At 44.1% G+C, this 16,915-nt stretch overlaps 2 protein-coding genes across 3 annotated transcripts in view; one reads left to right on the top strand and one right to left on the bottom strand.

The window, feature by feature from the left end:
- The window catches only part of COL9A3 (collagen type IX alpha 3 chain), a 32,693-nt gene extending 21,849 nt beyond the window's left edge, over positions 1-10,844 (top strand). Inside the window, exons 23-32 of the mRNA XM_027881561.1 lie at positions 1,646-1,699; positions 2,537-2,608; positions 5,444-5,479; positions 6,787-6,831; positions 7,063-7,095; positions 7,471-7,617; positions 7,958-8,012; positions 8,759-8,941; positions 9,192-9,269; positions 9,827-10,844. Of these exons, the coding sequence (XP_027737362.1) occupies positions 1,646-1,699; positions 2,537-2,608; positions 5,444-5,479; positions 6,787-6,831; positions 7,063-7,095; positions 7,471-7,617; positions 7,958-8,012; positions 8,759-8,941; positions 9,192-9,269; positions 9,827-10,002 (879 nt within the window). The 3' untranslated portion in view covers positions 10,003-10,844. The remainder of the gene's footprint in view (positions 1-1,645; positions 1,700-2,536; positions 2,609-5,443; positions 5,480-6,786; positions 6,832-7,062; positions 7,096-7,470; positions 7,618-7,957; positions 8,013-8,758; positions 8,942-9,191; positions 9,270-9,826) is intronic.
- On the bottom strand, positions 9,635-16,775 carry TCFL5 (transcription factor like 5). 2 transcript variants are annotated; one of them, XM_027881619.1, is made up of 7 exons: positions 16,672-16,775; positions 15,653-16,417; positions 14,764-14,950; positions 13,975-14,134; positions 13,120-13,360; positions 12,619-12,760; positions 9,635-11,918 (listed from the first exon to the last, which is right to left on the bottom strand). In XM_027881619.1, exons 2-7 carry the CDS (start codon positions 16,381-16,383, stop codon positions 11,805-11,807), a joined length of 1,575 nt encoding a protein of 524 aa, XP_027737420.1. In that variant the 5' UTR covers positions 16,384-16,417; positions 16,672-16,775; the 3' UTR covers positions 9,635-11,804. The 2 variants fall into 2 exon arrangements, with proteins under 2 accessions (XP_027737420.1, XP_027737419.1); XM_027881618.1 differs by lacking the exon at positions 16,672-16,775 and having other exon boundaries at positions 15,653-16,656.
- Positions 16,776-16,915: the final 140 nt, after the last annotated feature.

Below are 16,915 nucleotides of genomic sequence, written 5' to 3'. Positions count from 1 at the left end.
AACTGCATGTCCCCCTGCCATGTCCCTGCTGCAGAGAAGAGATGATAATCAGTAATATCGGGATGGTAAAACCCTGATTTTGATCACGCTACTGAAAACACTTGGGTACCATTTTTGTCTTGTCCTCCCCAGCTAGTGCTGCTGCTGGGGTTGGACCTGACATTCCAGTGGTTTTGTTGGGCTTTTTTTCTTTTCTTTTCTTTTTTTTTTTTTTTTCCCATCTTAAACTCATTTTGAAATCCAGGAGCCTACAGCAAGTCTAATATGATTTCTGGTATGTGCCACTTGGAAGGAGTTGAAGTGTATGATTTATTGTTTCTGAGCAGCTGCTCCTGAAGCTTCCAAGGAGAGGGAAATCAGCCTTAGAAATAAGCTATATTAATAATGTTTGCTTTTATGACTGCAATTTTTCATCAAAGTACCTGGCCCCGCAATAGGGATCACATTATTATAGCCAAAAAGCAAAAGTAGTCGAGCTAATTGCATTGGTGCAGAGTTCTGACAGGGGTGCAATAGCAGCTGAACCCATGGTTATGTGTAACCTGAGCTCCTAATTTCTGATTTGTGCTATCAGAATAATAATTTATTAGTTAAGACCGTGCTGTTCTAAGGGAATTGCAGGATTTTTCTACTGGTAAGGCTGTTTGGCTCAAAACAATTTGGGGTTTTTTAGCCCTGTATACCAAGGGTTTCTCCCCATTTAGAGTCTGTCAGGTCCCATCACATTTAAAGGCACCAGCACAGCAGAGTCATTTTTGATGCAACTTAATTTAATTTAACTTTCCTAGAGCTCCATATTTATAAATAAAGTTCCTTAACTGAAATTAAAGTTCCTGAATAAATTATATGCAAAACACAGAAATGAAAACAGTAACCACAAAAATACCTGAGCAGCCCTTTAGCCTTTGGAGGATGATGCTGCTTTATTTCAGTGGCCAGTCTGAAGTTTATATTTGTGTCCCTGAACACTTCACCCCTCAGGGATGGCTGTGAAAGGAGGCAAAGCTGCAGTCCCACCTCATGACAGAAGCTTGCTGAAGGCATCTATTTCAAGAAGACAGTTTACAAAATGGGATTTAGGTGCCTAAATTACTTGTGGTTTTTGGGGTTTTTTCATCCCAGATCTTTATTGGATATGTGATTTTTCTCAGAAGAAAGCAATAGAGACTCCTAATGGCAATAGTCATGTTCTGTGTGGTGAGCTCCTAAAAGCCCCTGCACTAACAGCATTAGCTGCTGCCTTTTTCTATTTTGCTGGTACCAAGTATGTCCAGGCAAATGGAGGCAATTGCCATTTTTCATCTCCAAGGGCCTGCAGCACATGTTTTGCAGTCGTTTCTTGCAATCAATGAAAAGCATTAAAAGCAGATCCCCTTTAATGGATATTGTCTGTGCTGCCACGTTTTGCTGTCACTGATCTTCACTACTCATGAGTACGGTATGTTATTAAGCATTAATTATACAAATAAGCTTTTCTGTTAATAATAATAAAAATAATGCTGAGAGAGCTCAGCGAACACCAAACATCACAGTGGTTCATCAGCAATGCCACGGGGCAAAGTACAGAAATGCACACTGTAACTACCAAAGTGACTCGCCTGGCCCTGAATCTGCTCCTCACCAAAGCTGATCTTTCTCTCTTCAGGGACCACTCGGTCTCCAAGGCCCCGTGGGAGCCCGTGGTGTCCGAGGTTTCCAGGTCAGTGTGCCAAGAGGGGTAATTTAATGGGCTTCATGTTTTGGCAGGTCACTGTTTTCTGCAAACCTCTGGCCAGAAAATTGTATGATGGCAATGAGGGGTAGGTCTTTCCATTTGCCAGAACCAGTCTGACAACTTTAGAAAGAACACAAGGCCAGATAAGCTGCCTGCCAGAGCAATTTATGTTTAATGTTTATTTGTAAAGGAAGGGTTGGAATTTTGAGCCCGTTCCTGGGCGCAGGTTGCCCAGAGAAGCTGTGGCTGTCCCACCCCTAGAAGTGTTCAAGGCCAGGTTGGAGGGGCTTGGAGCAACCTGGGATCGTGGAAGGTGTCCCTGCCCATGGCAGGAGGTTGGAACAAGCTGAGCCTTCCAACCCAAATTGTTTCATGATTTTTCAAGTTTGACCTATGCAAAGACGCCTCAGCTTCTCCTTGATCTGGGCCACTCTCAGCCTGGATTTCTTCAGTGAACTCCTCGTCCTCTCTGCTGCACTGAGGACTCCCATAGTTCTCCCTCCTCTCTCCAAGGGAGTGGCACCTCCGTGCTCCATTCCCCACTGACACGGGCACGTGGTGCTGCCTTCAGAGAGCATCACAGGTCTGATTTATCAGTGAAAGGTGCCTGACCTTGCCTGTGGATCAGGACAGAAGCTGGACTGAGCTGTACCAACCAACACCAGTGGTCCTGAGGTCCTGGGGGAAAAGGGAGAGAGAACATCCAGCACAAATAACCTTTTTGAACATGTTATGGAGACTGGTGAACTTTTGGGGTGTTGAAGCATGCAGGGTTTCCTGGCACTGTAAGCTGCAGCTTGGTTTTTGTTGTTTCCCTAACAGGGTCCCAAAGGTGCCAGTGGTGAACCTGGCCTTCCTGGTCCAACTGGAATCCGTGGAGAGGCAGGTGACAGGGTAAGGAGAAGACATCTGTAACTAATTCCTGTTTGGGATATGAAATTAGAGTGTAACGGGGGCCCAAAACTTGGTGTAGCTGATGTCACCCCAGCAAACATGAACAGGTTTGTGCATTTGGTGTCCCAGTTCCTTCTCTGAGGCTGCTGTGTGCCCAGGATGGACCCTATGGCAGGTAACAGGATTTGTGCATCCTGTCCCTTCTGTTCCTGTCCTTGTTTCTGTTTCACTTTAGGAACTCCCACTATTTTTAGACAGGGCTTTCAGGTCTCATCCTAGCCAGAATAGGTGTTGTTTGGGATTTTCCCCTGCTGTGTATGCTGATTCCACCAAAGCCTCCCTCCCATGAGCACAGGAGAGCTGATTTGTGCATTTTTGTAACTCAGATGCTTGATTAGACCTTTTGGGGGTTTTTTTGTTTGTTTGTTTTTTTAAGTGACAGTTTGCTCAGTGACTGATCTTCCCCGTCTGCATCACACCTGGCCATCCACCTCAGAATAAGTGAGAGTTCTTATTTAAAATAATTAATTCTCATCTAAAAGAAGCCATCAGGGCAAAGTGAACAACATTTGTTGGGGGCTTGCAGGAGAACAGTAGCCGTGTGTTCATCAGTTCCCTCCTCTCCAGCCTTAAGGTGAAGTTTCTGTGTAAGCAATCACAGCAGGACCACGGGGGCTCTACAATGCCCCTTCTGTGCTGGCTCCAGGCAGGTTTAAAAAGGCCTCTTGGAGTGACTGTGAGCTGGAAGTGTGAAACAGGAGGGTTATTGTGGAGCTGTGGGGCTCTGGCTGCGTTTAGGTCTTTGCTGCAGTGAAAATATGTATGTTCAGAGGGGAAGAGGCCCCTGCACGGAGCACCCAGGGAGCTGCTCTGAGCAGAGGGAGGGAAAATGTTATGCTTAAAGCAATAAAAAATTATCTAGATTTTTTTTTTTTCTGGCTCCAAAGTCCAGTGTAGTTACTCTAAGATGTAACTGTTGATTGTTCAGAAGGAGAGGAAATGGCCTTGAGCTGATGCCAGAGGAGGTTTAGATTGGATATCAGGAACATTTTTTTCACATAAGGGGTTGTAAAGCATTGGAACAAGCTGCTGAGGGAAGTGATGGGATTGCCATCCCTGGAAATGTTCAAATAATGTGGATGTGGCACTCAAGGACGCAGTTTAGTGGTGAAGGTGGTGGTGGTGCTGGGCTGATGGTTGAATGCGATGATCTTCAAGAGCTTTTCCAACCTATGATTGTTTCTTGCCACCCCAGCTTGTTAGCAGCTTTCAGGAAAGTGGGTGTAGCAGGTTTGGATAATGCTGGAGACTTTCCACTTTCATATATGTGACTGGTGCTCAGAGTAACCTCCATCTGCCCACCCTGTCCCCCCGGTGTCGGTGCCAGCAGCGAGGGCTGTGCCAGCAATCACCACAAGATTTGGGCTGGGAAGACCCTAAAACCTCAGAATGTGCTTTTATAGCCTTAAAAAGTGGCCTTTGCTGCTGGAGGTGATGGCACTGCTGGGACACACACACAGAGCCCAGCAGATCTGCCCTGGGTTTGCTTTGCTACTGGTGCTGACACGTACAAAGAGGAGAACTGCAAACATGGGATCGATATAATTATACCATCCCTCTCTCCTGAAATCAGCTGTGCCTTTGCTATAAAAAAAATCCCTTCAAGCCTAAGCTAACAGGTACTGACAGGCTTTTTCCCAGTCCTTGGACTGACTGTGGCCAGGAATACAAACCTGCATGTCAGTAATGACCCTCTCAGTTCTCTACTGGCATCACTGTTTAGTGATAACGTAGATAATCTGGTGATACTTAGCCAAAAACATTGTGTGAGGGCATGGAGCTGGCAGTCCTAAACTCCTGTCACTTGTTCCTGCTCCTAGGAATTGCTACTGCAGTAAATCACAGTTTTGAATGAAAATCCTTTGGGCTAAGCTTCTCTTTAAGGGAGTGTTCCTGGCAGGACAAGGTCTTTGGTGACTGAACTGTGTTTTTCATTGCCATAAACTTTCATGGAGCCTTGGGACTCTCTGAAACCTGAGGTATAAATCTAGATGATAATGTTCAGAAAAGAATATATAGCCTTTGCCACCAGCAAACATAAAATGGGAGTTATAAATAGCTGTAGCCACTCCTGCATTTCTATGTTCCATTGTCTGTTTTGCTGAGTTATTTTTCTTTAATAGAAATGCCCCCCCTTTTTCAACTTAGTGCTTGACTCGAGCAAAATGACATGCCCTTGTTCTGTGTGCTTGTCCTCCTCGAAGATTCTGTTCTGCTGAGCCAGATCTAGTTAATAAAAAAGGACCAGTTTGCAGATGCCAGATGGATGGATGTGCTGTAGGAATCCTATTTGAAGGGTAAAATGATGTGAATTTCCCATGTAGATTTTGCAGCAGAGAAAAAAACCATGTGGGGTTTTCCTGAACTCCTTGTTAGCTCTGCTCTGTGGAGCAGAAAAGACACAAATAGGGCTGAAAATGTCTCATGTCCTCTCTGTGAATGCCAGGTAGGTAAAGTTGGAAGAATTTTTCGAGTGGCCTGGACTATTTCTGGCGTGATAACCAGTTCATCATCTAAATGTATTTTATTTCTATGGCTGCGTTGTTCCATAAGTCTCATAATCAGGAGCACCTAATTCTAAATCCCACGAAAACTGAAGTCTAATGAAGCCTTGAAAAACCATCCTGACTTTTTGCCCTTGTGGTGCAAAACTGCTCTTGTCCATTTTATACTGTGAGTAAATCCAACCCCTTGCTGAGTGAGTGTCTGACTACATCAGGAATTCACAGGAAAATAACAGTTTGAGCTCATTTGCCTTCTTTCTCTTATTTATAGGGTCCTATTGGTGTTCCTGGTCCCAAAGGTAACCAGGTAAGTGATAACTTTTGTGCTGTTGTCAGCAGAGGCATTTAACCCAAACCTCAGGCACAGCCTCAGAAAGTACAAACTGCTTTTTCTCCCTCAAATGAAAATATTCTGCAGCAGGCACCAACAAAACTCTCTTTGGTCCCATTTTTCCTGTTGGCACAGATGCAGGCTGTTCTAGTGGAGACTCATGAAAACGCTGTGATAAAAACACTAGACCCTTGCTGTGTGTTTTGTAGCCACGAGGCGTCTGTGTGGGAGCTCCTCACCTCACATTCCTTCTGAGTTAAGTTTAGAAGTGCAGCTTTTCCTTGAACTCCTTGGGGCTGATGAGGAAGATTTTGTCCTAAACTCGAAGCCTGGCACAATAATGGACTAATTTAGTCTTTTACTTGTGGCTGCTCAACTTCCATAGTCGGTTTAATCTCGGCATTGAGCTTTTGAGCCAGTTTTCATCAAATCTATGGCTTTCATTAGTGCATGACTGTGTTTTTACAGAAAACAAGGCTTTTCTAGCAAGCCTTGCTGGTTTTCTTTACCAGTGTCAGTGTCTGTGTGGTCTCTGTTTTGTTGCTAAGGGAAAGACCAACCCAATATCTGTTTGTCTTGAAATGACTTCCTCTGGAAAGCCATCGAGTCACCATAACAAGCTCATTGTCTGCGTTAATTGGTGTGTAATAAGCAAGCTCTGTGTTCCCCAGGGGCAGTGTTGCCCGTGGGGCCGGTGGCAGCACATTGCAGTGATTTGTGTCACCCCCAGTGATGCTCAAATTGCTGCTGCTGAATGGAGGCGATCAGCAAATTGATGCTCCTCGTCCTGGCTGGTAAAAGGGGTGTCACCAGAGCTTTAGCCACTCTCACCTTACAGTCCCCAGACAGAGGGGAGAGGGAGGATGCTCACCAAGTGGTGATCACTGCAGTTCAAGGGGTGGGATGAAGATGCTCTGCAGTTGGCCCTGCTCAGGAAGCCTCAAGAACATGGATACTGAACATTTGGCTGTGGCTGCAAACCCAAGTTCTCTGTGAGATACAGAGCTGAGGAACCTGAAGTTTAGATTCGCTGTTCAAGGACAGCCTGTGGGTGTCTTTCATGGCCACCCCAGCAGGGATCTCATCTGTATGACTTCAGCCTTTCAGGCAAGTCCCAGCCTGTCACAAAGGGCACCCAGCCCTCGTGCCACCTGCTGTGGAGTTCAGCCTTGGCAAGAGAGAACTTCCTCTTGCTGGAGCAGTCTCAGGGTGAGCCCCATTGTCAGCAACACTGTCTCTGTGCACCAGCAGGTGCAGTGTTAACTCTGGTCTCTCCCTTTCAGGGCATTGCTGGAGCAGATGGCCTCCCAGGTGACAAAGGAGAGCTGGTAGGTGTCCTCAGGTTCAGTAGCATTGACTCCCCAGATAACAGATTGGTCTAGAAAACCATGTATCAATATGGTCAGTCAGAATTAATCATCCAAAATCTCCAACCCTGCTGTGAAAAAGGAGAAGGCATCCCAAGCCTTGTGCAACTTCCTGCAGCTCGAGAGGTTGGGCTTCAGAGGGGCATTTTCTGAATAGATCATTCTTTCTTATTTCCCTTTTCTTTCTAACAGGGTCCCTTTGGTCCCCCTGGCCAAAAAGGAGAGGTAAGTGTCAGATGCTGAGGGCTCATGCCCCAAAAGGTTTGGGAGTAAACACGACTATTGCATCTTCCAATGTTATATGTCAATAAACTAAGTCCTGGTGCCATTCCCTAGAAACATGTTTTCCTCACAGTCGTGCTGTAGGATCTGTGAGAATGACAGGGGGTTGTAGCATTCAGAATACTGGAATGTGTTTGATCATTTTGCTGCAACAAAGACTCCTGTTTCTGTGTAGAACCACCCATAGGATGTAAGAATTGTACACATCAGCCAGGTCAGTCAGGGAAACCTGACAAAAGGCTTAACTAATGACCAGGAGGAAACAATGGATTCTATCTTCAGTTTTCAGTGGTTTTTGCTTTTTCTGTCTCGTTACAGCCAGGAAAAAGAGGAGAACTTGGTCCAAAAGGTGCCCAAGGACCCAATGGGACAGCTGGATCACCGGGGATCCCAGGACATCCGGGGCCCATGGGCCATCAGGGGGTGCAGGGTGTTCCTGGCATCACAGGAAAACCTGGACCTCCTGTAAGTGTCCTCTGCTTCTGGGGCACAGTCAGGGAGCCTGTGAAGTGAATAAATGGATCATGGGGTTTGGATGCATGTTCAGAAAACAAGGTCCTGCGTTTCAGCAGGCAAAAGGAAGGCCAAATGAGCCTCAGATTAAAATTAATCTCTGCCATTAGTATGACAGGTCTGAACTGAAGCTGTCACCTTTTGAAGAGGGGAAAGAACCCCCTCCTCTCCATGTGGGATCCTGTGCTTCTTCCTGAGCTGCTGGAAATGTATTTTGTGTCCTGAAGCTTCTGCCAGGGATGATTACTGATAACATGATTTGTATAAGGACAAATTCTTCTGTTAATTGCAGGGCAAAGAGGCCAGTGAACAACATATCAGAGAACTCTGCGGGGAGATGATAAATGGTGAGTATCACTGAGAGAAAACCGACTTAATTACCATATTAGCTGAAGGTGAGTAGATCCTGAACATAAGATAGCTCCTGAGATTTGTTAGTTTTCTGTCTGAATAAGAAAAAATACATTGACCTTTAATGCAGGGAAATTATTCAGGAGGTCACCTTGTTTCTGGGATGTCTTTCATTGTTCTAAAATTAGTATTTTTCAATAACTCATCTTGGCAACAGACAAAGTGCACTGAAAGAAGCTTTGACACAAGTATTGTGCCAGCACAGGCTGTGAGAGTGTCTGCCTGCCCTAACCTGTGTCATTCTAAACTTCAGCTCCCACCTCCTCTCTGTCCTCAGTGCCCCCCATCTCCTTGGAGCAGAACCCCCCAGAGTGTCCTTCTTTCTTGAGAGTTACTGTTCTGCATTTGGAGGTTACATTCCCCGTTTGGGATGAGGTTAAACTCGGAAAGTTTGCTTCAGAAAACTTGTTTTAATTATTTAAGCATCATTTGTTAGAATACTTGATGTCACTTAAAGTGGTTTTGGAAACAGGAAATATCAACGGCTTAAAAACCTGCAGATTTCTGATGAAAATCTCCCTCTGTGGAGTATAAAAGAAAACCCAACAAAGCTACAGGTGGGCTGAGAGGAGACTCAGTGTTTCCTTCTGCCAGAAGCAGTAAGTGTGTGGCAGGGGCAGGAAATTCTGCTCAAGCAAAGAGTGAAGATGTTGTCCATGCAGTTTCTAATTGTGTTTTTCAGAGCAAATTGCACAATTAGCTGCTAATCTGAGGAAACCCTTGTCCCCTGGAATGACGGGTCGGCCTGGCCCAGCCGGGCCCCCAGGTCCTCCTGGAGCAATGGGAAGTGTTGGGCATCCCGGTCCTCGTGGTCCCCCTGGATACAGAGGGCCAACAGGAGAGCTTGGAGATCCTGGCCCCAGAGGTAAGTGAAGACTAAAGCAACCTGCTTCTCTTCAATGCCCACTGAAATAAATTGCAAAATAAATTCAGCAGTGGGGGAAAAGAGATCGGGCCTCGATGGAGTTCTAGAGGGGGGTTTGCATCTTTGGGGATGCCCTGTAAGCAGAGACCTTAGTAATGTCCTGAGGATTTTTAGCTCCTCTTGGTCTCTTCCTTTCCTGTCCTTGGCTCCAGTGCATGACTCACCGTCAAAACTCTGTTTATGATTCAAGGTGACACTGGTGAAAAGGGAGATAAAGGACCTGTTGGTCAAGGTATTGATGGCCCTGATGGTGATCAAGGACTTCAAGGTAAGGCTGTGCAAATAATTTAACACTCCATCACTAAAGCAAAGGCTTAAGAACCACAGAATGTTCTGAGTTGGAAGGGACCCCCAAGGATCATCGAGTCCAACTCTTAGGGACAGCTCTGCATATTGCTGGCAGTAGATTATCATCACCACTCCTGTTACTCAGAATCTTAATTACAACTCGACTGGAGGAGGTGCAGCGAATCGAAGCTGCTGAAGGCCACAGCCTCCCACTGGGGAACAAGCTGGTGACAAGGAAGGAGGGACAGTTGTGACTGCACCTACTCTCACAATAAGTGAGCTCACACAGCCAGGACATCCCTTGACCAGAATATTCAAGGATAAAAAAAAGCAGTGCACGTACTCCAGATTCAGGGTAAATTTATTGAAAACACCTTGTACTCAACAGGCCATAACAAGTGTGATGTACAGACACTCAAAGTATATTAAGATCTCTAAAAGTAACACATATATACATATATTAAAAATAAAATAAAAAATAATAAAAAAAGAAGAGATGGAAATACTTCATGTAATCTTTCCCCCTTTCTTGTTTAGGACCACCTGGTGTGCCTGGAATTACTAAAAACGGCCGTGATGGGGCTCAGGGTGAACCCGGCCTGCCAGGGGATCCTGGTACTCCCGGTACTATTGGGGCTCAGGGAACTCCAGGAATATGTGACACGTCGGCTTGCATGGGAGCTGTTGCAGCATCAACTTCCAAAAAATCATAAACCAACAGTACAAGAAGTGAAGAAGTGACTGAATATTTAAATAAACAGTGCATTGTAAGAAAACAGAATCCTCCTAGTGCTAAATGGACAGATGCTCCTTCTGTTCTATTAAGTGGAGACTTTGACACAGTTCTATGAAAAAGAAAGCATCAGGTGAAAACTTTAATTAAAAGATGCTTTATGAGTATTTTCCCTCCCCTCAATTATTTTCCAGAATTTTTACTGCTAAACAACCTCACCTTTCCTTTCTCCCTTTGCTCAAGAGTCCTGCAAGAGGAAGCATTGTTCCTTTTTTACCATCACCCCCCCATGTACTAAAGATCACGACTTCTTGTTGTAAAAGTTTGAGCCCTTTCAATTGAATCCCTTGGTGGTGCTGCTGCCACTGACTTCAGTTCTGCAGGTTTGTGCACAAAGACATACGTTGTTAAGGTACTCAGGCACAAAACTTCCTCTCCTATCAGTGGAAATCATGCATTTAAATATCCTGTATTTCAATATCTTAACCTTCTGGCCAAAGTAAAGACCACCACTTACATATATGCTGTCACTTCACAATTTTCAGAGTGCACTTCAAATATTTGCCAAGACAAGTGAACAGCAATCCTCTTGCAATCACATTCTGCAAAAGGTGTAATGTATATATTTTAATTTTGAGGGAAGAATTTCTGTATATTTCCATATGATAATAAAGGAAATGAAGTAACAGCGTTTTCATGACCTCTACTTAAGCTATTTGCACAGTAATTGTGATGGAACCCCATGAAAGAAAGGATGCTCTTCTAAAGTCCAGCCAAAACCACCTGTATGAACTGTTGTAAAAATAAAAGGAGATTTTTTTTTAACCTTTTCTTTGTAATGTTGTGTCATTTACATACCAAATTAACTCAGCTGAACTCCATTTTCCAGAACTGGTTTTACTAGGATTGTTTGGATATAAATTGCTGCAAAATTGTCCTTATCCGTGATTTAAACCAGTTTTAATTTTGGTAGACCTTCTTATACTTTAAAACTTGCTAGCATCATCTATTTTTAAAAAAATTAATAAAGCCACTCTCAGCTCACACACTGTTCTATTTCTGTCCTATATTTCCAGAGCCTATGAGCAAAGTGTCATATTTTTCTTTAAATATAAAAATAGTTTGTGCATTTAAATATCTACTGTTTACAATATACCACTCTTGGTCTAAAGTAACAATACAAGAACTTGTTGGACAGTTGTGTGACAGACATTAAAAATAGTACTCTTTGGGGCCGAGTATGTTAAATATGTGTGCAAATGGAAAATTCATAATATGCACAATTTAGAAACTAAGCACTTGCTCAAATAATTAATATAACCTTTACATTTTAAATGGAAAAATGGTCATTATAATATGGTAACTTTAGTTCTTCTTCGCAGTGGAAGAGTATGTTTACATGTAGCCATTCAAATAACAGGACAGATGGATGATCTACAACTCTGCCTAACTGTATTGGATCATCTTTTTTAAAAAAAGCAAACCCAAACAATTAAATAAACCCCCAAAGCAGGATGACAAAACAATTTTGTAAAACTAAAGGGTAAAAATACTTGGCTTGTCGTGACATTTTCTTGTAGCTTCTGGTCCCAAAGCCTCTTGAACAGGGCACTGGTTTCCATTGCTGGTAGTTAACTTTCATTTCCATTTTCAATAAAGAACATTTTCTTTAAAGCTCTATTTATATATATTTACATTTCACAATTCATATTCAGCATGTAAATGGAAAGAATAAAACACAGTTTGGACCATTGTGACACAATTCAAGGTGGTCAGGTCTGACTATTTGGTCTCCATAGCTGTGCGGTTTTCCTGCGCTGGGCACATTACACATGAATCTGGTCTTCCTATTTTTAGTCTCCTGCCTGTTTTACCACAGAACACAGTCTCAAATTCCTAAAAAAAAAATCAAAATGCAAAGAATAAATAACAATTACATTTAATGTAGATGTTTACTTCTGGATGTTTTTGTTTCATTAGTGTTTTGGAAAAATAAAACCCTTCAATAGGAAGTGCTGAGGGGCCATATCAGGATCTAGACAAGCAGCTTTTCCAATACACATTCCATGTACTGTCTCAAAATTCTTGGCAGAGCCACAATTATTCTGGAGCTGCAACTACTGGTGTGGAGCATGGGAACGTCTTCTAGGACATGTAACCCTTTACACTCAGCCACTCTGAGATAGTATGGGCATGCAGCTGTAAATCCTTCCCCGAACTAATAGTTCACAAAAACCAACTAGAAGACTGTGAAAGTGGTAAAAAATAAAGAAAAGGAAGGAGGGGAGGAAAGACTGAAGAGGACTTTAAATCTGTTTTCCAAATAGGATCACGTTCAGGAATTGAGTAGCTAAAAGAAAAAAATATTGATTTCAAAATTTGATTGGAAAACCCTGACTGAGGTCAGCCTGTCATTTCTCACTAGTGAACTGAGCCAGTAAAAACCCAAAAATTTAAAGGAAGGTTCAAGGATATGGTGGGTCCTTCACAAACAGCATCAAGAATAAGCTTTCCATGTATGTTATACGCTATGTTATGACAGCGTTAAAACATTTCACATTTTCCACAAGACCAAAAATGAAATCAGATTTCAAACCTGCTTCAGAGAGTCTCCGTGCCTTTCCTGAATGTACTTCAGGAACGCAGTTGTCCACTGCAAAGTTGTTGCCTTGTCAGTGTCAATCGTGCAGAACGGAACCAGGAGATTCAGCTCATCACAACAAACCCGGATCCTGCGCCTGCAAACATTGGAAGTTATCACCCAGGGCCAGAAGGAAGGGAAAAACAAAATCAAAACTACCAGCCACAGACTTCTTTTTGTTTGCTACAAGCTTTGTGTATCGGTCACGCTACACACAAGTTACCTTATCTTTATAGAACGGGTGAAACGTTTTGAAATCTGTTTGTTTAAAGAGTAAAAACACAACAAAGACAACCACAATAAAACATACATGTATTTTCCCTCTAAGGAGCACCAAACAGACCCCTCATCACCTGCTTTGCTTTCTCTTGGAGCTAACACGAAACATGTCACACCTACATTTACTCTGGATAATCACAGGATTAGGGTTTCAAAAGGCTTTGCTCACAGAATTACCTTCTGTCTCTCTCCAGGCGGTTGTGTCGTTCCCTGCGCTGAGCGCTCCCGTCCTGTGTTCCACTGGGGACCTGCACGCTGGAGCCAGGCTGTGCTGACTGCCAGGGGCCCTGGGCAGCTCCACTGCCCTGGCTGTTGTCTCGGGCGTTTCGAATCTCACCCAGAGGTTTGCGATCCATGTTTGGATCCAAGGGGTTTATTCGGCTGCAACTCCTGTTTATGGCTTGCTTGCATAAGGTGTCTTATTGGAAAAACAAAGAGGAAAAGAACCACCTATTTGTAATCCTCCCACTAACCTGAAAATAGTGATCATGGAGGGGGTTTTTTGCTGCTTTGTTTCTGTGGAATAACCCCTGAAGCTTTATTGCTTCTATTTTCTCAGAGAGCCCACTGAGACCATGCCTGGTGAGCACTTGGGGCAATCCTTAAAATGTCCTTTAGTTTGGTGCTGACTGGATTTGCTGTGTCAGCTCTGGGGTCACAGAATGTGCCACTTTGCCATGTGGTTTGGTGGTATTTGGTCAAAGGTTGGACTTGATCATCTTGGAGGTCTTTTCCAACCTTAACGATTCTATAATTTTGAAGAAACCAATTGCTTATCCAAGGTCCAGATTTTCAAAGGTACTTTGTAACCTTGAGTTTCCTCACTTCAATGCTCCAAGTGGTAAACAATTTTGATAGTACAGCTAAACCAACAGGTGCTGGACTTTTCTGCCTACAGCACATCTCTGCCATAAAACCCTCACCTCCTACACCCACTAAAATCATACTCATTCCAGAAAAGACAAATTCAGGGTAAAAATGTAGATTTGAAGGCCAAGAGAAAGCTAAATGAAAAGAAGATAAATGATTTACCTCCAACTTTAATCCAAACTTCCTCAGGCAAAGCTTTATTTATAGCACCTACTGTCTGTTTTGTGGATTCAACTTCCTGATAGAGGAAAGGGAATGTCTTGGGTATCCCAAGATCTTGATGTTTGGCAGCTTCCAAAATAGTGCAAGATGTTCCACAGGTCTGTGAAATTCAGAAAGGAAATACTTACAGGACTATATATTTATTAAAAACAAACAAACAAAAAAAAACCCCAACCAGAACCAAGAAACAAAACCCAGCTATTTTGATATATTCATGTTAACTTCTTAAGTTACTTCTTTAGCCAGAATAAATCCCAAATACTTCCACACTTAACCACGGGATTTTGACAGACTGACAAATTTTGGGAATACCTCTGACATTTCTGAGTGCCATTCTATCACTTTTGCTTCAGAGGTTGCTGCAAATTGTGGAGGGGGAAATATTTTTATCATTAAAATAAATTAGAAAGGAACCGTAGAAAATGCAACTAAGTGGTTCCTTCTTGTCTTGCAAAGATAAAACTGATGATAAATAGATAAACTCCAGAAAAAGAGATATTTAATGGTCTACTGCTCATTACTGGGATGCAGGTAATTACTAATTACAAGAATTACAAATGCCACACAACTAACTTGAGCATATTTAAAAAATTAATAAAGGAACTGCATTACAGATCATTCTGATCATCCCTATTCAAACTCAGCCACACTTCACCCCAAACCTTCACAACTATTTGCCACCTAAGAAGTTAATATCATCAGCTTTTGATCTGGGCAGAGTGGAGTTACCTGTGCTTGGGAAGGATTAGCACTTCCAGCAGCAGAACATGCATTCATGGTAAAGAACGGGTACGTGAACGGCAAGGAATGTGTGGCAGGTGCAGCCTTGTTTTTCCCAAGTGCAGCACACCTGTTCCCTTGCTGGTGAAGAGGAACACCCACCACCTCCGAGGGCTGGCGAATCAGTGTCACTAAACTTCAAAACAAAAACAAACAAACAGAAAACATACCAGGCTGACTGCTTGAAATCGAGTGCAGAAAAACACACAGCTACACACATCTTTCTAGTAACTATCACCAAGAAACCATTTTCATTTACTGTAATCAGAAATCACTGTTATTGCCATATTGCCCACTTCAGGGACCAAAGAAAGAACAGGAAAATCAGCTGAGAAGATATTTTTATCCTGTGCAATAACAGCTCACTTCACACCTCAGTAAAACATTTATCAGCACACTAAGACAGTTACAGGGCTAGATTGTAAAACAACATTTTTTGCTCAAAGTTTTCCCCATAGTCAGGCTTCCACATTGTAACACTAATCAATCACTCTCATTGTTATGATCAAAAATCTACTTTGCTTTTAGCAAGCTGCATATTAAAACTAGGTATTGTTCTCCAGCCTTTATTTACAGTACATGTTATCAAGATTAAAGCTCTAAAGTAATTAATTTTGGAACTACATGCTGTACCATTTATGCAATACACAGAGGGGCCTAAGCTGAGCTCAGCAGAGTTGCATCCACGTTTGATGGCACAGTTTAACAAAGCTCAACCCATCCTTCTCATGTATTTAAAAAAAAAAAAAAAGTAAATACCGTTCTTAGGTTTCACTTAGAAAATCAGTTTTGAACTATACGATACATAGTTTAACAACATAAAGTAATTGCAACACACTTGTTAAGAGTTACTCCAGATTCTTGGGGTTCTTGACATCTGGGGTTTTCTGTCGGGCTGCTGTTGAATCTGTCTTCCAACCGAGCTCTGACTGCAGGTTTAGATCTAAGCTCTGGTGCCAGTGCCGAATTTTCAACAAATATGTTTTCTTTATTGTCCCCCAAGAAATTTTCACCCTGTTTAGCTTTTACTACACTGCATCCTGAGACTTCTACAGAGCTACTGTTGGGCGCTTTCTCTCTTTGGTTCAGAGGGAGGTTGGACTCGCTAAGCAACATCATTCTGAGCTCCTGCAAGTCAGCATAGCCCAAGTGTGGGTTAGAACTTGGCCAATAGCTGTCACAAGGTAACCCTGACTGGCAGGTAACTGGGCAGACCGACTGGTTCCCAGAGCTGCTGGACGAGCCCCCGTCCTGACTGGTGCTGGGGGAGGGCTGCTGCAGAGGGGGGTCTGCAGAGGGACCAGGCGAGGAGAAAGCGCTGAGCCTGGCTTCCACTTCACCTTCACTACTCTGGGCCTCCGTGTGCGAGCAAAGTATGTGCTGCAGCTGGGTGTACTCAATGTCCATCATCTCCACCAGGCTGGCCTCGGGGGTGGCGAAGCCAAGGTTTTGCTCACCAAAGGAACTGTCACTTGAGCCTCCAGGTCCGACAGCAACGGGAGCGGGGTCAGGAGCACTAGCTGGGCTCTGAGGAATGGTCTGAGGCTCCTCGGGGGCTGATCCTGACATGGCTACAGCAAACCTAATCGGTTACCAATGTCCCCTTCAACAGAAAACCACACCACCTTCAAGAATTGTGCTATCCATTAAAAAATAAAATAATAATAATAATAATAAAAAAAACAAACAACCCAACAAAAAAATTGCACTTAACACTGATTCGCGAGGTTAACAGGGCGGGGACCAAGCTGCTGCTGGCGGGGTACCTGACACCCTGACCATGTCTCCCCCACCCCAATTAAAGGTGAGACCCTCCCTCCCCCTCCAGCACAGCTGCTCACGACAAACGGCCTTCACCTGTCCCCGCCCCGCGGCCTCGGCGGGGAGGCTGCGGGCACACTCCGCGGCCTGGCACCCCCCCCCCCCCGTGAGGCCGCGGCGCTCGGGGGCAGCCGGGGCGGGCAGGGCCGGGCGGGGGCGGCCGCGGGGCACGCGCGGCCCCCTCAGCGCTGCGAGCGCCGCCCCGAGCGCGCCGCGCGCCGCCCCCCCAACGGCCGCGCGTAACCGCCACGGCCCCGCGCGCCGCCGCGCGCGCCCCCGG

The sequence above is a fragment of the Empidonax traillii genome, unplaced genomic scaffold, assembly GCF_003031625.1.
Source record: "Empidonax traillii isolate 1590-97213 ecotype Southwest subspecies unplaced genomic scaffold, ASM303162v1 scaffold91:size2966241, whole genome shotgun sequence".
Classification (NCBI taxonomy): Eukaryota; Metazoa; Chordata; class Aves; order Passeriformes; family Tyrannidae; genus Empidonax; species Empidonax traillii.
This window is presented reverse-complemented; position numbering and strand designations above follow the sequence as displayed.

Excerpts from the sequence above, each read along its gene's own strand:
- TCFL5 (XM_027881619.1), bottom strand. The coding sequence starts at position 16,383 with ATGTCAGGATCAGCCCCCGAGGAGCCTCAGACCATTCCTCAGAGCCCA. Across the intron at positions 13,361-13,974 it reads AGTTTGGATTAAAGTTGGAG|ACACCTTATGCAAGCAAGCC; the intron begins GTAAATCATTTA and ends TTTTCCAATAAG. Across the intron at positions 11,919-12,618 it reads ACGGAGACTCTCTGAAGCAG|GAATTTGAGACTGTGTTCTG; the intron begins GTTTGAAATCTG and ends TTTTTTTTTTAG.